General features: G+C 44.5%; 2 protein-coding genes across 2 annotated transcripts; both read right to left on the bottom strand.

Annotated features, from left to right (window-relative positions):
- Window positions 1–497: 497 nt before the first annotated feature.
- LOC101682564 (keratin, type I cuticular Ha3-II-like) lies at window positions 498–6,538 on the bottom strand. The gene is made up of 7 exons (XM_004772755.3): window positions 6,153–6,538; window positions 4,559–4,641; window positions 3,442–3,598; window positions 2,383–2,544; window positions 2,163–2,288; window positions 1,818–2,038; window positions 498–952 (listed from the first exon to the last, which is right to left on the bottom strand). The coding sequence occupies exons 1-7, from the start codon at window positions 6,498–6,500 to the stop codon at window positions 826–828; spliced, it is 1,224 nt and encodes a 407-aa protein (XP_004772812.2). The 5' UTR covers window positions 6,501–6,538; the 3' UTR covers window positions 498–825.
- Window positions 6,539–13,015: 6,477 nt separating this feature from the next.
- On the bottom strand, window positions 13,016–16,787 carry LOC101682268 (keratin, type I cuticular Ha1). The gene is made up of 7 exons (XM_004772754.3): window positions 16,404–16,787; window positions 16,220–16,302; window positions 15,534–15,690; window positions 14,523–14,684; window positions 14,303–14,428; window positions 13,933–14,153; window positions 13,016–13,483 (listed from the first exon to the last, which is right to left on the bottom strand). The coding sequence occupies exons 1-7, from the start codon at window positions 16,749–16,751 to the stop codon at window positions 13,399–13,401; spliced, it is 1,182 nt and encodes a 393-aa protein (XP_004772811.3). The 5' UTR covers window positions 16,752–16,787; the 3' UTR covers window positions 13,016–13,398.
- Window positions 16,788–20,561: the final 3,774 nt, after the last annotated feature.

Genomic DNA, 20,561 nt, shown 5'->3' on the forward strand with positions numbered 1-20,561 from the left:
CCCCATTGTGACAGTGTTGAAGAGTAGCTAAGACCCCAGTGCTTCTTACGGGTGGCTTTCATTCCCTCACAGTCATATCATACTGACCATGGACTCTAAGCTCCTTATTATGTGAATTAGAAAGAAAATGAGTCATACAGCTCCTTATACTTGGTTGATTTTCAGTAAATGTAAATTCTGTCCCTCTTCTGGCAGGCCCTTGGAAAGAAAAAGTGGAACTTTCTAGAAATGTTAACCATGGTGCCATATTGAGTCAGCTCCCATAGTGAATATTCATGATATTTGGATGAGGCTTCTTGCCTTAGTGGCCCCACTGGTTCCTGGCCGGCCCAAGTGGACGCCAGGCTCACCGCACCTAATGAATGTTAATTAATGGTGATGAAGCCCTCTGGGGAGAGGATTAATGACACAGTCCTCCTATGCTTTCAAGTGGCTTTATAAGAAGCACATACAGAGTGAACACTTTGGAAAGAATGAATACAAATGAGCCCCATCACTGCTTTGCAAGAGGAAAGTTTATTAGGTCTACAGAGGGATTTAGGGACCTGCGAGGAAGGTCAAAGCAACAGAGAGAACCACAACACACCTGGTAGGGCACCTTCGCAGCCCAGTCCTATCAGGCCATCAGGTCACAGAATAGAATGAAAGGGATCCGGTGGGCTCAGCTCAGAGTCAGGCCACACCTGGGCATTTTCTCTCCATCCAGACCATGATTTATGAGGCTGTCTGGGGCTGGTTCTGTGGTTGGTGCTTGTTAGAGAAGCAGGGCTGGTCCATCGATGGTCCTTCTGACTTCATGCAATCCTCTTGCTGGCCCCAGGGTATCTAACATCCAAATGTGTTGCAGGGCCCACAGCGGGAGCGTGGGCCACATGGGGTGCAGGGATTGGTGACACAGGGTCCGATGGGCCTGTCACACGCGTTGGTCGTGGCACAAGGGTTGCAGGGCAGCCTAGGACACAGAATTAATAGTTGGTCACCATGAGAGGGATAATTTTTAAAAGGAGAGAGCTCAATCCAAGGAGACAGAAAGCGTAGAAACCATTCTCTGACATCTTAGGAAGCCAAAGCCTTATTTGCATTGCCCCTTTACAGAGCTCTGAGACGTGGCAGAAAAGAGCAAAGAAGACTGAATGAAGGTGGCATTCCAGCCCTCATTCTATTACTCTGGAGTCATACGGAAGTGACTTTACCCCTCAAAGTCTCCGCCTCCACGCCTTTAAGACGGGATTAGTAATACCTACCACACAGACTGTGTTTATGAAAATACTGTCAGGTGCTGAGTGCTGTACTCTGTGAGCTAATGAATTGTCTTCTTGTTCAGTATTCAAATGCTCATCTACAATGGTTATACTGTCCCCATTCTGCCTGTCTCAAATGATTGCAACAAGGATCAGTGAGACAGGGAAAGTGTGGGTTAAACCCAAAAGACTATTCAAATATATTTGATGGTCACTGCATTTTGTTTTTCCTTTTGTTGTAGCAGGCCAACCGTGAAGGTACAAAACTTTATTTACGCATCAGCCTCCAAAAGCTCACCAGTTGGAGAAAACAATCAAGTCTCACAAGCATCTTTTGGAACAGAAAATACCTTTTTGCCATATAATGACAGCAAAAAATACCCTCCATGGTACACTACTGCAAAGAAAACTCTGGTCGTTACAGATATATTGGCTTCTGGAACTTCACCTGAAAACTCTCTGTTTTGTCCTTGAGTAAAACTGTGTATGTGTATTGCAAGGGTATGGCCTGCTGGCTACTCACTTGCGTAAAACCGTGTGTGTGCATTGCAAGGGTATGGCCTGCTGGCTACTCACTTGCAGTCCTCACTCTCCAGCAGGCCCCGGTACGTGTTGATCTCGCACTCCAGCCGGGCCTTGACGTCCAACAGCACCTGGTACTCCTGGTTCTGCCGCTCCAGGTCACTCCTGATCTCAGCCAGCTGGGACTCCACGTTGGTGATCATGCACTGCAGCTGGGACAGCTGGGAGCTGTAGCGGGCCTCGGTCTCCGTCAGCGTGTTCTCCAGGGAGTCCCTCTGTGTGGGGAACATAAAGCAGGTCACAGAGCCGCTCCTCAGGGAGCTTCTCCATGAGGTTCCAGAGAAGCCCCAGGCTTCACGAGGTCAGGAGAGTGTGGACAGTACCCTGAACAACACCCACCAGGTTGTGCTGGGCCTGCAGCTCGATCTCCAGGGCGTTGACCGTGCGTCTCAGCTCAATGATCTCCGCCTGGCAGGACTGCAGCTGCTCTGAGCTGGACACCACCTGCTTGTTCAGCTCCTCGGTCTGAAACAGCACAGGGGAGAAGACAGGGTCAGACCCTGCCTCAAGAGCCCCAAGGGGCCAAGGGTCCTGAGCGGCCAAGTGCTGAGATGCCCACCTGGGTGGTGAACCATTCCTCCACGTCCCTGCGGTTGGTCTCCACCAGAGCCTCATACTGACTCCTGGTCTCGTTGAGCACGCGGTTCAGGTCCACAGTGGGGGCTGCGTCTACCTCCACATTGAGGCGGTCTCCAATCTGGCAGCGCAGGGTGTTGACTTCCTGAAGGAGGAAAGGAAAGAATGAACCCACTGGGAAAAAAGTCTATAACTAAACTCTCTTTGATTGAGTCCAATGTGGTGGGGAGAAGATTGCAGTGGAATTAGGAAATATGAGTTCAAGCCCAGTTGACATAGAACAGCTAAGTTACCTCTGTGAGTCAGGCCTCCTGTCTTAGTGTCTCCTCATCAGCATGATGAGGTAGCTTGAATAAGTGATTGCTAATGTTCCTTTCCAACCCAAAGATTCTCTCATTTCTTTCTGGTTTTCCCTTTGCTCAGTGACAAATCTGGCATGGTATCTAGTTTATAATTATTGCTCCTTAAACATAGAGAAACCAGGGATAACTCCTCCATCTATTTCATGGTCTTCTACTTTTATATACTATCTACTTGGCATAGTCTCCTTTTCTTCAAAACATCTAATCTTCAATATAGGCATCTGACATCCTACTATTATTACATTCAACCATGAAGTCCGAGTCAACCATTATTTAAATTCCTTCATCTCTCTCATTTTTCCCATCTACCCATCCATCCACCCATCCATCCATTGGGTTCTAGTATCTAGGTGACATATGATATGAGGAAGTTTGCTGTCCCCTTCTAGCCTTGGTCCTTAATTTGGCACCTTCAGAAGATAAAAGATTTTGTCAAGCAGTAGGAAGTACTTTAAAGATCTTTGTGTGGACTATTGGCCATATATCTGTCAGCTGACCACACTCTTTAAGGTAAAAGACGTAAGCTTATGACTCATTCCACCAAAATCCCCCAAATGTGTTTTGAGCAAGTAGCAAAATGTTGTGTTAGCTCTAGGGTGCTTAGCAAAGACCAACCTTATCCTGCTCAGGAAAGGTATGGAACTCTCCGTATGGGATGATGGGGGCTGGGACTCCCTCACCTGCTCGTGGTTCTGCTTGAGGCTCAGCAGCTCCTCCTTCAGGGACTCCACCTGGGCCTCCAGGTCAGACTTGCACAAGGTCAGCTCATCGAGGATCCTGCGCAGGGCATTGATGTCCGACTCTACAAGCTGCCGCAAGCCCAGCTCTGTCTCATACCTGCACACATGGCAGAAGTTGTCGGAGAGTCAAAAAAGAAGACTTTTTCCAGGACTTTACATGGCCGACCTAGTCAGATTCACTACATTTTGAAAGTTTTTGAATTTTTCTCAAAATTCCCTTTTTGGAAGGGGAAAAATATACCACCGTGCTGCGTAAAAAGACCTATTTCCTCCCTGAGATCCACAGAGAAGGTATTGGTAGTTTCAATCTGATATTAACTGCATTTGTTTTAAGCATTTGCTATGGATTAAGCCCTGTCTTTCTTCTTTAAGTGAGTTAGTGAAATTCATAAGCCTGTTATACAGATTGCCTCACCATCCTTTCCAACCACCTTGAAAGCAACCTGATCTTGTGATAAAAGCACAGAAGTTGAAATCAGTTAGGTTCAGCCTGATAGTCATGACCATGGATAAATTCCTTCATGTCTCTGAGGCTTGATTTCTTCATCTATAAAATGGAAACCAAACTAACACTTCACACGGTTGGTCTGAAGATGAAGAAATGACATAGTAATTACAAATACGTTGCAAGCTATAAAGTCCCACTGAAAAATGCAAAGGATTCTTATGATTGTAATGATCACACCTAAAAAAAAAATTACATTCTGAAATGGATTTTGCCTCCTATTTTTGTGATGTAATAACTTTTTTCTGATGGGCTGATAGTGATGACCCTATACTAAGAAGCAGGTGTGAAATTTGCTTTTATACGTGGTTCACGTAGTAAGTTGAAAAAGAGAAAGAATGGGTGATTTCTTTCACTCCTTAAAAATAAGGTGAAAACACAGCATTCTTTCATTCAGAGAGGAAACTGTTATTTAACCTAACTAACCCACTGCAAGGATCCTCCTAATGCCATCCCCAAAATTTCTGCTTAGGCACACCCAGGACAGAGTTCATCATGTTGCTGGTCAGCCTGTCCATTACTAGATTGCTCTGATCATTAGAAAAATCTTACTTCGTTCTGAAGTCATCTGCAGCCAGTTTGGCATTGTCGATCTGCACCACCAGCCTGGCGTTCTCAGACTTGCTGCACAGTATCTGGGGGCACAATTCATTATGAAAGGCGTTATATTAAGAAGGAATGCATTGTACCTTAAAGTGAAAAGGTGTTTTGTTTTGTTTTGTTTTTTTCAAATACACATTCCTGCCAAATAGCTTTGAGTCTTCTCAGAGATAAAAGGATAAAAGGAGGATTAATTAATAGCACTGTTCATTTCAAAACATAGAGAAATGTGTTCTTTGGCATGAATTCTTCTCTCCTTGGTCTGCCTCTGGCTTCCTGAAGGAATTGAGCTTACTGGATATTGAGCCTTCCTTAGAGTAACCTACGTCCCAGGTTGCTTATTTCTAAGCAAACTTCTAAGCTTAGAAATAAGCAAACTGGGATGCTAAACCCAGAAAAATCCTAGCCCAACCAGAACAGGCTGGTTTTTCTACCCTCATATTCGTTATTCCTGTCCTGCTGACCTCTTTCCACTCTCCGTCATATTGCCCTGTCCGTGCTTTTGCACAGAGCTTCTCCCTCTGTCTGGAATGCTCAGGGATGTCCTCATCCACCTAGCAAGACCCCTTGCATGACCCACGTTCTCCTCCACCCCTCAGCTGCTGCAGGGGGTCACCTCCTCCATGCACCCCCCAACAGTACTGCAATTAGCCAGTTACGCTTCTCCCCTTCAACCCAGCCATGTCTGTCTCCCCTATTAGACTGTGAGCTCCTGAAGGAAACAGACTGTCTCACACTGTCCTTTATCCCTCACTCAAGTACTGTACCTTGTATTCAGTAAATATGGGCAAATGAAAGCATGGTCTTCAAATTGCATGGCCCCTTCCTGGCATTCACTTTGCTAGCACTGCTGAGCAGTGGACAGTTAATCTTCTTGGAGAATTAAAGGCTTGCATCATTGAGTAAAAACTCCTACTCATCCATCTAACCCTGCTCAGATATTCCTCTTCTGGGAAGCCCTCCCTGACCTATACCATACATTAAGTCCCACCTCCATGCTCACTCTTTACTTAGCCCCACTTCTACTCCTGCATTTCTGGCCCTGAAATTCTCACCTGCGTGCTTGCTTTAGTGAATGGTACAGAGTCTGAGTATATTAGTGAAGCTTATGGGGCCAACAGTTCTTTTGCTTTACTATGGACATAGTCTCTTGCAACAGACTTGGAAGGCTTTAAGCATTTGAGGATCCACTTAGGAAATGACTAGTTTTAAGAAATAATTCAGATGCATATTTTTTAATGCTATAGACCTAAAAATAAGACCAAGATATCATAATAGAACTAAAAAATCAGGCACTCTGGTTTTAGTTAGCAACATAATATTGCTATGACTGATCATAGTCCAATGTCTTACCCCATCCCAGTCCATATTCTTACCTGTGGGGCTTCCCAAGTAGATTTTCTAAGATGATTTGATACGTCCTACCTAAACCTGCAGTCAATATCTCTATCATCACAGCTTTGAATGGTCTTAGATCCATTTCAGAAGTTGGTATGTTAAATTTAAATAGTTAACTAAATCGGCAATGTGGTGGCCACCCCCTCACCTTCTGCTGGAGCTCCTCGATGGTCCGGAAGTAGGACTGGTAGCTGGGACACACGAAGGGCACCTGCTGCTGGCACCACTCCCGGATGCGCCTCTCCAGCTCCGCATTCTCCCGCTCCAGCTGGCGCACCTTCTCCAGGTAGCTGGCCAGACGGTCGTTCAGGAACTGCATGGTCTCCTTCTCGCTGCCATTGAAGGAGCCCTCACAGAACCAGCCGCAGTTGCCCACATTGGCGGGGATGTTGCAGGCTCCGGGCAGGGTGCAGGTGTGGCAGCTGGGGGGCACGCAGGGCCGGGAGGAGCAGGTGGAGCGGCAGCTCACGTTGGGCAGGCAGCAGTTGTAAGGCATGGTGCTGGAGGGAGTGGAGCTCTGAAGGTCAGTTTCAAAGGCTGGTTCCTCTCTCTGGTGTAAGCCCTGGTCCTTTCCAGGACTTTATATTCTGTCAGCCATGGGTGTGGTGACCACATGCACCATTACCCTCTTTTACCCCATCTACCCATTTTTCCATTTGTTATTTAGCCACCTCACTCGAGTCCTTTACCTCATAAAATGCTTTGCCCTGGCTTCCTGCTAAGTCAGGACTCCTCACCAATTATGCTGGTTGGTTAAGTAAGACCTTCAAAGTGACCAACCCATTACCTTGCCAACAACAGCACTTGTTCACAGGGTGTTGATTTGCGGTGAGAGCTGTACCCCCAGAGAGGGACATATCTATGCCTCTTTCTCCTAAAGGAGGAAACATCTGTGCTCATCCAGCTCCTGTTCAGTGAGGACTCTGAGAAAAGCCATTTAAGGAAGCCCACCTGGAGACTACACTGTTCAGTAGAAAATTCTGGAAGCTGAGATCAGAGCAGACCTATGAGGCCATCCTGTTCAACAACCCTTTCCCCTTCCATCCAGGCAAGATGGAGGCAATTCTTCCCTCTCCTTAGGGGACTGTAGGAAATCCCCCTAGGCTCCATTTCTACTGTTACTCAATGTTCATAGAACATTAAGAAACAACTTGGGAGCACCTACACTTACACATGACAGGAGTGTCATCACAATGGTTCCTGCTTTTTGAGCACCCACTATTCAAAGCACTGCATATGCATCATCTCCTTCAGGCCTCACAAAGTCCTGTGGGGTTTGTAAATGAGGACCCAAGCTCTGAGAGGTTTCCTATGGTCCCAAAGCTCCTACATGGTGGCCAACATTCAAACACAAACCTCTCTGACTCCAACAGCCATGCTCTCTCCATCACACCAACTGTCTCTCTTCTGACCTCCTCACTGATGCACAAATGAATTGAGTTCCATGAAGCTCAACCACTACTAGACAGTATCCTCTCCCAAATTAGAATGATCTAGGAAACCTAAGCCTGTTCTCTGTCAAAGAACCAAAGGTCATTTCTATTCTAATGGAAGGAAGTCTAGTAAGTGAGTAATTAATTCCTGCTAAAATCTTGAAAAAAGGAAACCCTTGGTTGATTTGATGAAGAAACGTCTGAGCCCAGTTCTCCAAAGGATGTGATCCTGAAAAACCACCACATCATGACATGCTTAATAGCATCTTGTGACCTTCAATACATTTTGGCAAACAGATGTTCTGCCTGTGTGCTATTCCAGATGGGGATACAAATTAAGAGGTTTTTATGTTTAATCTACCGTTTCTCAAAACAGGTCAGATACTCCTTAAAACAGTTCCTTTTGAAAGCTATGTACTAATTCCTTCTGAGGAGCTACCACTCAGATCGTCACTTCTACAAAGTTGACCTCACAGTCTGGGACACTTTCTTTTGGTTATCCTCATTGAAGACAAATCTTCATCTTCTGAGGGTGTTTTTATTTTTGAAACCAGTCAGATATCATTTGGAACCAACCCTAGTGAGTGGAACAAACAACCAAACTTAGTAGCATCTTTAATGGGTCAGAAGCACATTGTGACTGTAAAACAATAATGTACATTTTCTTGGGTGACTCTGAAAGTCATTTCCAATGTGTAGCTCTGAATATGCTTCCATGAAGGAGAGCAGATTTGAAGTAAATGTGTGGTCTACCAGAGCATAATGCTTTGAAGACAATGCCATCCTTAACCACATTCACAATCCACAACTCTCTGCCTTCCTGCCTGAATCTCTACCTTTAGAGAGATACGAGATGGATGTGCTTGTTTTTTTTTATTTCTTTTCAGCATAACAGTATTCATTGTTTTTGCACCACAACCAGTGCTCCATGCAATCCGTGCCCTCTCCAATACCCACCACCTGGTTCCCCCAACCTCCCACCACTCACCCCTTCAAAACCCTCAGATTGTTATTCAGAGTGCATAGTCTTTCATGGTTCACCTTCCCTTCCAATTTCCCTCAACTCCCTTCTCCTCTCCTTCTCTTAAAATCAGTACCAAATTGATTGAAGCCCTATTGGACCAGATCAAATAACATAAAGCAAATAGCAGGATTCGTTAGCTATTTTGTTTCCCTCCTTCTTCTATGACCCAGGCTTCAAAAGAGAAAAATCTAGACAATGGCAATTTTTTTAAAGAATAGGAAAGGAATGCTGTGTAAATTGCCAAAAATGTCTCTGGGGATCCCTAAACCATTACAGCAGTTTGAACCTCAGGGCAAAATGAGCCAGAGGTAAGTATCTCTGTATCTTCAAAAGTGGAGAGCAGAGTTTAGAAAATAGGACCACTCCCAGCTCTTGAGTAGAAATAACCATGATTGCCGCTTGGCTGCATGATCATTACATTATAATAGCTGAGAGGTTTGGGGCTTATTGAGAAAAGAGCCAAGTTTCAAGTCATTCCCCAGGAATTCTGGAAAGCAGTTGCTTTTTATTTATTCCACTTACTGCATGCTGTGTATCTTTACCTTTACACAAGCAATGCCATTGTCTCTGGTCAATGACCCTTCAATAAACCTGATGAGCAAATCAAATCCTAACAAACAAAAAGGTTTAAACCTGCCCATATAATTGTGGCAGACGCCATGGTAAGGCTTCTGGTCACCAGATGTGAGAAAATTGCAGTTGAGGTTTAAAGATACTATCTATTATGGAAGCCAAGGATATTTCTGTAGGAGAGATCACATGCAAACTCATGAGCAGCACTTAACCACAGAGTGGAATCAGGGCAGATCTTCTAAGACCATTCTCCCCAAGGCAGAACTTTAAAGGTATTAGGAAGGCTCCCCACTCCTTCCCAAAACCATCTTCTCTTATGCAGCACTTAAAATTCTCATCATGAGAAACGTAAATTACATTCTTTAGGAAATGCAAAGTAACATATTGGGTCCCTTACAGATTTACTCTATCTTAATGTAGATAAATAGCAAGGAGAGGACAGGAGTGGTATCACTGGACATACACAAGCCAAGATACTGACATTTGCCTAAAAGAGTTGGAGAGTCTGCCATTGGAGAATTAGAAAAGCAGAAACACTCTTTGATACCAACATCAGCCCACCCTGCTGAGCCAGCCCCAGTTAGAGCTGCTTATGAGAACAAGATACAGGGCTTCCATGGACTGTTCCATAAAGGTGTCTGTTGCCAATTTATCAATCACCCAGACTTACCACATTGAGGGGAGAAATTATGGTGGTGATCCAGGAAATAAACCAATGGGTTTGGATTTGGGAAGATGTTCAAACAACATTTCTAATGAAGGACAAGCAGGAGAGGACATGGAGAATGAGCCAGGTCAAAAATAATATGGGCTGAGCAAAGAGAGGTACAAGCACCCCAAAATAAGACTCAGTGCTCATTACTCAAATCCTCTCTAGAGCTGCCATTGTTTCTTATGCTCAGGCTTCAACTGTCAATGGGAATAGAGTTTGGAGGTCTTCAGGAACCAAGCCAAATCAGAAAAATGCAAAGTTCATCAGTATGTCTTTAACTCTACCCAGTCTAGAATAGAGGAGTCAAGAAGAACATGAAACAATCCAAGACAATATAATTTAATAGTCCTAGTCATCTGGGAAAGCTAGATCTGGGAACCACTCAGAGAAGGGATAAAAACCTGTTTATGTGACTGCTCTATAGATCAAAGGGAAGAGCAGATGCCAAAACATTTTAAGAGTTACACAGAGGATAAAGCAAAGTAAGCTTCATGTTTAGTATGAATAAGTTGTGTTGAACATTTGCATTAAGTTTACTATCAAGATGGTGATCTGAAACAGATGTGAAAGAGCCACTGAAATATGCCTTCTTCCCCCTGCATCCCATAGACCCTGCTCTCTCTGTGGTGACCAGCAATCTCCCTATTGCTTTGTACACTGACTTGTCTGAATCCTCAATATTCCTGACCCTTCAAGAGAGATAGTATCTTCACCTAATTAAAGCCTAGTATAAATCATAGAATACTGTAAGTGGAATAAATAAGGAGTAGTAACACTAATGAGGATTCATGAGAAAGATGTCATTGACCATCCCCTCATCAAAACCTCGACTTCTTTTGACTTCTGTGTTGCTTCAGCTGCTTCCCACTCCAACTGTTTATAACCAGATGTCACCTCCATCCTTGGGGACTGGACCAAACCAAGGAGGAACCTCATGTCAGAGACTTTGGAGAGACTGAGGGCCCTCTATCCTTTCACCAAGTGCTTCCCAAGATTATCGTTAGTCTAACATCATCCCCGTTGACAGTCTTAACAACTCCTACAGCTCTTACTGATCATTTCTATTTAGGTAACTCTCTGACATCTCTCCCAAATCCAGTCATTCTCTTCCAGCTCTCTTCACTGGAACCCCACTGGTGTTTCATTTTCTCAGGCTCAAAAACATCCCTCATGTTGACCCAAAGTAGGTATTTAATCAGTACTAGTTTCCTTCCTTCTCCTTCCATTGTTCTACCTCTAATCAGCTTCCACCTCCTGGACTGTGCCTCTAAAATCCACCCCTCCCTCAGCCTTCCACTCTCCTCCCATCTCAGCCCTATTGTCTCTCAGCAGCCTCCCAACTGTTCTTCCTTTTCTCCCACCCAAGCCCACTTTCTGGGACCCATCATGACCCAACCCATACATAGCAGCATGACAGAACATATGCTAAACTTCCTTACAAACAAATCTCACAGATAACAATGAAAAGCACCCCCAGATATGGTCATCTGTGACTACTTTGCAGTTTCATTTTCCACCACCATATTTATGGTTTGCTCCAGCTAGAAATTGTTCTGTCGAGCTCTAGATATACTTCCTGCTTCCCCACCTCCTTGCTAGGCAAAGCTCATGGTCATGAAAACTTTCCCTCTTGTCATACCTGCACACACTCATCTATTTAAACAGAGCCCATCAAACTTTATTTCAGAATTATGCTAATATCATATAGTGCTCATTGATTGAAGTCAGAACAAGGGAAGTATTTAAAGTTTTAATAACCTTCTCATGAATACTTATTAGTGTTACTATTCCTTTATTTCTCTTACAGTATTCTATGGTTAACACTAGGCTTTAATTGGGTGAAGATACAGTTTCTTGTAGGACAGGCAGACAATATTTTTATGGACAGAATTTTTGAGTTTTCACAGCCCTGATTGAGCACTATCTCTTATTGGAGCCTCTTTTTACTACTCTCTTACACTTCAAAGTATAGAAATGAAATATAGTCTTTCTCTCACACAGCAGAAATTCATCATTCTTCATTTATACCTTTCTAGAGCCACATTGATGTTTGTCTGTAGCACAGTTATCTCTTTGTCTTTTCCACTCTAGACTATGAACATGCTGTGGGCTAGGACTGGGTCTCATAGTGTTCTCAGTGCTCTATACCGTAGTGACACAGAGGAGATGGTTTATTGCAGTTCTGTAGGTTAAATGAAGAATTAAATTGAATTAAATGAAGAATTGAGATGGTGGCCAAAAGAATTGAGAGCTTTAATAATTCAGATATGAGTCAAGTGGGGGTAGTATTAATATCTGTAGGGGGAGACTATGAACACTGATCTTTCTTAAAATTATAGGAAATAAAGTAATACAGAAGTTAGTGGAGAACATTATAGACCTATTTATAAAGATCTAGAGGAATGAGTAAACTTAAAAAGAGGCAGGTAAGGAGATACACTTGCCCGCATTTAAAGGGTCTTTGGATTACAAAGTGTTGGGCATAACAAGTGGGTAACAAAAAGAAACAGTCTGTCAAAGATAAGTTGGAGTCTAATTAAATGTGAAATGGCAACATAACACCAAGTCAAACTGTCCCATGGGCAAGACCCAGGACTTGAGCTAGAGAGCTTTGGGAGTCATCAGTGTAGAGATCCTAGTTCTCACCGAACAGGGAAGGAGAAAAAGAAACACAGCAGAGGATCTAGGTATTTCCTCCAGTTGCAACAGAAAGGAGAAGTCAGGCTAATCCGGGGCTGGAGAATAAGTAGTAGGAGATATAACAAGAGTGCCCAGAGTGTGTGGGTTTATGGAAATCACTGAAGGTACATTTTGAGGGAAAGACAGTTATCCTTATTGGTGATGCAGGTACAGCTGACAAGCTGAAAGGAAAGAAGTTGGACTGCTTCTCTTTAAGCAGTTTCTACAGAAGCTGGTCTTTAAGTACTTTAGGAGGAAGGGGAGCAGGGAATTGACCCCTGAGTAATGAAGGTGACAATGGGAGAGCGATGAGGTTTGAGGAAGACTCTCAGTATTACCTAGGACCCTGCAGCCAAGGCAAGATGGTCATGAGTGCTGGAGGTCAGGGTTTCTGCATGGTCTCTCCTTGGTGGTAGCCTCCCAGGAGGATAGATCCCTTTCCCCACCAGTATTTACCATTGGAATATAATGGTTGGGGTCAGTCTTTTAACCTATTTCTTCCTAACAAAGATGTATTTTTATGAAACAGCAACACAAGTTCTTTACAGTACATAAATATGAATGAGAAACACATTTACTATGCCAGAGAAATAAAGTTTATTGGGAAGTAAATGAAGTAGCTTCCTTGCATTCCAGAGAATACCAAAGAAGCAAGAAAAGCAGGAAACACAATACATACAGGAAATGCCCTAAAAGTAATACCTGGAGCTCAGATTACAGGGAGCTGATCATCTTCAGAAACAAAGATACTCGATCTTCAATAGGAAGGGATTTTCCAGATATTGGAAGTTAATGATGTGTGTCTTTGCTTGTTGAATCTGGAAAGCATTTCTATGTCTAGAAATATCACATTTGGTGTGGGTAGGCTTCTAACTGACAGCTGAGCTCCAACAAAGGCAAAACCTAAGGACATTTCCTGTGCTTGATCTGAATGGCTTCATTGTCGTCTTCAAAAAGGATGCAAGTTCTTAAATTAAGAGCAACGTGTTTGACAGTTGCCACAGGACCCACAGGAATTGCCGCAAGCGTTGGTGGTGGCACATGGGTTGCAGGGGAGCCTGGGAAGACAGAGGTTTAAAATGGATTGGGGATGATTGTGGAAAGAGCTCTAGGTGCTTAATGAAACAACTCATGAAGTCTCAGTGGTTGGAGATAGTTGGAATCAAATTTGATTGTTATCAAATCTTTATCCCCATCTGAGAAGGCTTTGTGCTGAGGCACAAAATTGTTCTTGTGCTCTTGAGCTTTCATGGAACTAACACAATACGCCTTACCCAACAGTTATTGTTGTAACAATCTCTCCACCCTCTCTTCTCCATTATTAGCTCCCTAAGGCAGGGGATGTATGCCCTTCACCTTTGACCTTCAATTTCTACGTAACTGTCACATAGTAAATTCTCTATAAATGCATGTTCTGTGAGTTGAAAATGTGACCCACATGTGTATGCTCACAATGTCTTGTAGTCCTACCACATGGGACTACATGCCTCCTTTGCCTCCTACTCACTTGCAGTCCTCACTCTCCAGCAGGCCCCTGTATGTGTTGATCTCGCACTCCAGCCGGGCCTTGACGTCCAACAGCACCTGGTACTCCTGGTTCTGCCGCTCCAGGTCACACCTGATCTCAGCCAGCTGGGACTCCACGTTGGTGATCATGCACTGCACCTGGGACAGCTGGGAGCTGTAGCGGGCCTCCGTCTCTGTCAGCGTGTTCTCCAGAGAGTCCCTCTGTATGGGGAAGATAAGGCAGGTCACAGAGCCGCTCCTCAGGGAGCTTCTCCATGAGGTTCCAGAGAAGCCCCAGGCTTCACAAGGCTTTCAATGACTAGGGTTCCCCAACCTTACATTGGTCACCAGGAGGACTGAATAATACCCACCAGGTTGTGCTGGGCCTGCAGCTCGATCTCCAGGGCGTTGACCGTGCGTCTCAGCTCAATGATCTCTGCCTGGCAGGACTGCAGCTGCTCTGAGCTGGACACCACCTGCTTGTTCAGCTCCTCGGTCTGAAACAGCACATGGGAGAAGACAGGGTCAGACCTGCCTCAAGAGCCCCAAGGGGCCAAGGGGTTCTGAGTGGCCAAGTGCTGAGATGCCCACCTGGGTGGTGAACCATTCCTCCACATCCCTGCGGTTGGTCTCCACCAGGGCCTCATACTGACTCCTGGTCTCGTTAAGCACACGGTTCAGGTCCACAGTGGGGGCTGCATCCACCTCCACATTGAGACGGTCTCCAATCTGGCAGCGCAGGGTGTTGACTTCCTGATGGAAGAAGAAGAATGAATGAGCTACCTAAATGGATCTACTGTCTACCTTCCTACTGTAGGAAAGTACGTACAACAAAAATGCACTGAAGGGAATATCCTGATCATTCCCCAGGACTGACGCAAATATGATGTGGGAATAAACCCAAGTAGGGATCACATCAATTTCTTTCCCAAAAACCTTAAAGAAGCTCACATATCCAATAAGATTAAATCCAAATCCCCTGATATATGCAGGTCCTACCTCATTTCACCTCACATCTCTATATGCCCAGCCATATCAGTCCATGGGCCAAACTCAATATATATGCTCTAGCACCTCTGTGTCTTTGCTCAGCCTCTTCCCACAGATTGAAACATCCCAGTGTGAATTCCTCCTCTTTCCCAAGACGTGCCTCTAAGAAGAGTTCCTTATCTCTTTCCAGTTAGACTGGATTACTCCTTGAATATGCTGCTTGTCCTCTCCCTGCCTTACATCATTGTCTTTACATGGACATCTCCCCAGACTAGACTGGGAGCTCATTGAAGAGAGGGGCATGTCTTATTTCTCTTTTTTCCTCCATCTCTCTAACTAATTCAGAAACTAACAGTGACAAGGAGAGAGCAGGGCTCAATAAATGGCTACCCTTCCTTGGCTTCTCCAACACTGCCCAACCCTCATCCAGCTGCTTGAGAATAAGCAACCCACCTCACTCCATGCTATGGTATAGCATCATGATTCACTCACTGGCTGACCTTGACCTCTTCAGAGAAGGGTCCCAACCCAAGAAGCCTGATGTCAGTTGCCTCTTGGTTGCCAATGCTAACAGCATGGCTCTAAAGCCTCCTTTTTTCCTTTTCCTCTTACCTCTTCATGGGTACTCTTGAGGCTCAGCAGCTCCTCCCTCAGAGACTCCACCTGGGCCTCCAGGTCAGACTTGCACAGGGTCAGCTCGTCCAGGATCCTACGGAGGCCGTTGATGTCCGACTCCACAAGCTGCCTCAAGCCCAGCTCCGTGTGGTACCTGCACATGCAGATCAGAGTGGGAGGATGAGGTAGGAAAGAATCCCATCCAACTGTGTGTCTTATAGATGGGCTGGTCTCAATCTCTTTGAGCTAATGCAGTTTTCTTCCTCTTTTCTCCCATGTTTCCCTCAAGCTCTGCACAGAGAGACTGGAGAGGACCCTCCCTGACTCATCCTAACACTAGAAGGTTCCCACAGGGATTCATTAAATGGAGTCTCTAATTCTTCTCTCAATTTTTTTGGTTAATTTACCACTATCCCCCAAGAACCAATTCATTCTCCAAGAATAGTTTATGTCGTCCAAATTTGGGAGTTTGAGAAAATGTTCCAGAAAGACTATTGTAAACTGAAGAGCATGCAGTGTATAGATTTCTGTTAGAAAATGGTTTTATACAAATCCAGACTTGAGAAGAGAAATGAAAAGGGTGAAATGGCTGCCTCTTCCCTTCCAGGAAATGTTAGTCTCACAGGACCATGAGAGAGCCATAGGGGTCTTAGAGGTCACATAGCCTGAAATTCTCAACATACTTGGTTCTGAAGTCATCAGAGGCCAACTTGGCATTGTCGATCTGCACCACCAGCCTGGCGTTCTCAGACTTGGCACACAGAATCTGAAAGCAAGATTCTACTGTGAGGGCCACTTGAACTTGAGAAGGTCTTATTGCTCAAAGACAGTCAGATGCTGTTGCACCCCTACAGATGACCCCCTCACCTTCTGCTGGAGCTCCTCAATGGTCCGGAAGTAGGACTGGTAGCTGGGACACACGAAGGGCACCTGCTGCTGGCACCACTCCCGGATGCGGCTCTCCAGCTCCGCATTCTCCCGCTCCAGCTGGCGCACCTTCTCCAGGTAGCTGGCCAGACGGTCGTTCAGGAACTGCATGGTCTCCTTCTCGCTGCCATTGAAGGAGCCCTCACAGAACCAGCCACAGTTGCCCACATTGGCGGGGATGTTGCAGGCTCCGGGCAGGGTGCAGGTGTGGCAGCTGGGGGGCACACAGGGCCGGGAGCAGCAGGTGGAGCGGCAGCTCACGTTGGGCAGGCAGCAGTTGTAAGGCATGGTGCAGGGAGAGGTGATGGAGAGCAGGTAAGCTAACACAGGTGGATGTGGTGAAGTTTGAGTCTCTCCTTCGTCCATGGTCCTTTTATACCCTGATTGGTGGGTGGGTGTTGGCATATAACATAGTTTCCCTTCCTAATGCTTCAGCTAATTTTTTCTCCAAAATATGCTAGTTAGATGCCTCCAAAGAGTCCCCTCAACCCATAAAATTATTCCATTTGGCTTGTGTCACACCAGTTCTTCCTGGGTGCTAGTGGTTGGTGAAATCAGAGTTTCATCAGATGGCTTCAAAGGAGACAGAATAATCACAAACCCAAATGGTCTCCCCATTACTCAGAGGGGAGGAGATCCAGGGACATGGGGTGGAGTTGTTTGGGACTCCTCACCCATGAGGTTCCGCCACTAGTTCCCTGGAAAGAGTCTGGAGAGAACGGTCTTCCAGGTGGCCCTTTTTCCCCAGGCCTACCCATTCCTCAGTGTTTGGTTCAACTTGACTTCGTAGCAGAAACTTGTCCTGTATTAGCCACTCATGAGAGTATTAACTGGGACTTAAGGAATTTATCAATACATGGAGATTGAAAATAATGGATTGTTCATGGCTGAGAAGTGAAACTGGCTAAAATGAGTAGAATAACACTGAAGCAGAGATCAGCAACCTAGGGCCCACCATCCTGCCACCACCATCAGCCTGCTCCCTTTCTTTTCTAAATAAATGAACATAGCATATATCTACGTTCATTAGGTATTATCTGTGGCTGCTTTGGGCCTACAATGGCGGAGTTGAATAGTGTAACAGAAACCATACAGCTTGCAAAGCCTAAAATATTTATGATCTGGCCCTTTAGAGAAGAAGTTTACCAATCTGTACTGAAACAACCATCTCCCTAAAGATGAGAAAGAGAATAAATATCTAGAAATAAAATTATACCTGGAATAGTCCACAGAGAGTTCAAGTGGCAATGTTGAAGCATAAACATAAAGCATAATACTTCAGGCTCAACAAAATGGAAAACCAGAATGAGGAGCTCAGAGTTATCTTTGTGTCTATGGTGACCTTATCTCAAAGTCTCTGGAAATTTCTCTCACCTTATCCCTAGTGCTAATCCTCTTTCTGAGAGCATTGTATATCCCTAGGGGTGTAACTCTACCCACATGAGATGTTCCCAGAACAAGTCACAACCCATGAGAATGCACCTTCACTCTGTCGTCCCTAAGAAGTGAGCACCATCTCTGATGAGCATGCACCTCTATATTACCTCTAGGATCAGAGACCCTTGGACACCTCCAAACTCTTGGGAGTCTCCCTATTGCCCGGTAAAGGATCTTAATGAAGTAGCCTTCCTCATCTCACCTTCTATTCCTTGTCATTTTTTCTGTCCTTTCTTCTACACAGAAACAAAATCTTGGGCTCAGACAGAAGTCCCCCCAAAATTATTTGTGCAACATCATATAAGCAATTTATGAACATTGTGTCCAGATTTCAAAGGAAGTATGAAGGTAACAGAAAATCACACATTTGAAGCTAACCTACCTGAGTTCACATTTTTACTGATCATGTGAGTTCAGAGTAGTGAGTTCCCCTTTTCGACTCATTCTCTTCATTTCTTAAGTTTAAGTAGTAATATGCTCCCCACCTCATAGTTTTGTTGTAAAATGTAAGTAATATATTGTGTGTGGGGACACCTGGGTGGTTCAGTCGGTTAAGTGTCTGCCTTCGGCTTGAGTCACTATCCTAGGGTCCTGGGATCAAGTCCTGCATCAGGCTCCCTGCTCACTGGGGAGCCTACTTCTCCCTCTACCTATTGTTCCCCTGTCATTGGCCCCCCCCCTCTCTTCCTAATAAGTAATTAAAATCATATGTGTGTGTGTGTGTGTGTGTGTGTGTGTGTGTGTGTGTGTGAATATAGATGGGGGTGGGAGTGATGATCATTTCCATAATCTTTCTCCTTACTGTTGGCCCAGATGGCTCAGATGTAGAATTTTCTGAAAATCTAATTCTGTTAAACAGACACCTGGACAAACAGCCCATGCCATTCCAATGGTGATAAAACTTCACTCACTTACCTTGCAAACACTAGGGGCACAGAACTATATTCATGAATTAGTCAACAAAAACGCAAATTTTAACATTAACTTGGTGGCGGGAGTAGGAAGTTAACAGAGGGCCCATTGTCCCTACATTCCCTGAAAAGTTACTGATCTTGTGAATTCAGTTATCTTATTTGGGGTGGTTCTTGAGGAGGACATGTTCTCTACACAGGGTTGTGAAAGCCCCTTTTCTTGTACTGGCCTTGAAATGGATTCCACTGAATCTACTGGGGACTCCCCCAGTGTGTTTCTGTGCTAACATCCATAATAATAATGGTGGTGGTTTTGGTGATGCTGACCATGTTACTTACCACTTCATGAATACTTATTCTATGCCAAACAAGGCACTAAGTGCTGTAGTACATTTCTCATTTGACCCTCCCAACAAGCCCGTAAGATTGGCCTATAAAATTATTCCCATTTTACTGATAAATTAAGAGATTGGGAAAGGCTCAGGATTTTCCCAAGAGACAGCCAATAAGTGGCAGAGCTGGGATTTGAACAATTCATTGTCTAATTTCTGACCCTGAATACCTAAACACGGTGCAAACATTTGGCACAGAAGTTTCTCTGATTTTGTGAGGGGAAAGAAATCTTAGATTCCTTTCAGCCCCTTGCCCCTCTCTTTATAGTTTTTGTTTCTGTCCTACTAGGGCCCTGTTCCCACCCAATCCCCCAAGTTCATCAGTCTTCCAAAGTCCTCTCTGCCCAAAGGCCTCTCTCACCCAGCTACACTCTCTGGTACCCTGTTGAACCAAAACCAAATTATACTTATTTCCTTTTCTTCACAGGCAAAAGGTTGTCCTTTTGCATGATTGGTTGCTATGTCCAGATTGGAAATTAGATTGCCTTTTCCTAGCATCTAAAAAAATCAAAATGCACAATGGCATGACCTAAGGTGATTTAGAATGCCAGAGAAAGCCTACTTGCCTCACCCTGAACTTTTAGCACGATAAAACTCATCTCAGAAGTAGGATATATTTCCTAAGAACCAAAGAACTCTAGAGCTAGAAAGACCTGAATTTATGGAGAAGAAAACTGAGGACGAGATGGTGAGGCAGGAAAGAAATGAATAGCAATATGTCACTTCCTCATCAGGTAGTCTACCAGGACCTTTCACATATAAAATTCCATCTTCACACCAAACTCTGGATGTTTCAATGCCATTATTGTCACCATGCATCAGATATCAAGAATCTGAGAAGAAAGTAAAGTCTAAAAGGACAAAAGTAAGTAGAGTCAAGTCTGCTGGGCCCATTGCACCTCATTGTGAAGTAGAGAGCTAGGACACTGGTGTAGGCCAGGATGTGGCAAAACATGAGAACTGGAAGAAAACAGAGGTAGCTCATGAATTCCAATGCCAGCTCTGAGCATGAATAGGAAGACACACCTAGGCTTCCTGCATGTTGCTTTGCTCCTCAGTAAACTGGAGATTAAAAAGTGACAAATCCCACAAGCTTGTGATGAGGCGTGCCTCCTGGAAGTAATGAGATGAGCTTTTACAGAGAGAAATGCTGTACATTCCTTGACAGTCCTGCTCTTCCTAGAGATCCTGACAGCAACTTCAGGCCTCAAAGCACTCAAACAATGACTCTGACCACAGATATAAGGATGCAAAAAAAAAAAAAAAAAAAAAAAAAAAAAAAAAAAGCCCTAGCTATATCCATAACAAATAAATTTTCAGGAAAAGAATCAACCAAAATTTTCAGGACATAAGCTTGG

Source organism: Mustela putorius, unplaced genomic scaffold, assembly GCF_011764305.1.
Source record: "Mustela putorius furo isolate JIRA1106 unplaced genomic scaffold, ASM1176430v1.1 tig00000487_pilon_pilon_pilon, whole genome shotgun sequence".
NCBI lineage: Eukaryota > Metazoa > Chordata > Mammalia > Carnivora > Mustelidae > Mustela > Mustela putorius.

What these genes read in the sequence shown, in the direction of transcription:
- LOC101682268 (XM_004772754.3), bottom strand. Translation starts at nt 16,751, where the DNA reads ATGCCTTACAACTGCTGCCTGCCCAACGTGAGCTGCCGCTCCACCTGC. An exon ending in TTGAGGAGCTCCAGCAGAAG is followed by an intron (nt 16,303 to 16,403) that starts GTGAGGGGGTCA and finishes TCTTGCTTTCAG; the next exon opens with ATTCTGTGTGCCAAGTCTGA. An exon ending in AGGAATGGTTCACCACCCAG is followed by an intron (nt 14,429 to 14,522) that starts GTGGGCATCTCA and finishes GTGCTGTTTCAG; the next exon opens with ACCGAGGAGCTGAACAAGCA.
- LOC101682564 (XM_004772755.3), bottom strand. Translation starts at nt 6,500, where the DNA reads ATGCCTTACAACTGCTGCCTGCCCAACGTGAGCTGCCGCTCCACCTGC. An exon ending in TCGAGGAGCTCCAGCAGAAG is followed by an intron (nt 4,642 to 6,152) that starts GTGAGGGGGTGG and finishes TTGTGCCCCCAG; the next exon opens with ATACTGTGCAGCAAGTCTGA. An exon ending in TCAAGCAGAACCACGAGCAG is followed by an intron (nt 2,545 to 3,441) that starts GTGAGGGAGTCC and finishes TTCCTCCTTCAG; the next exon opens with GAAGTCAACACCCTGCGCTG.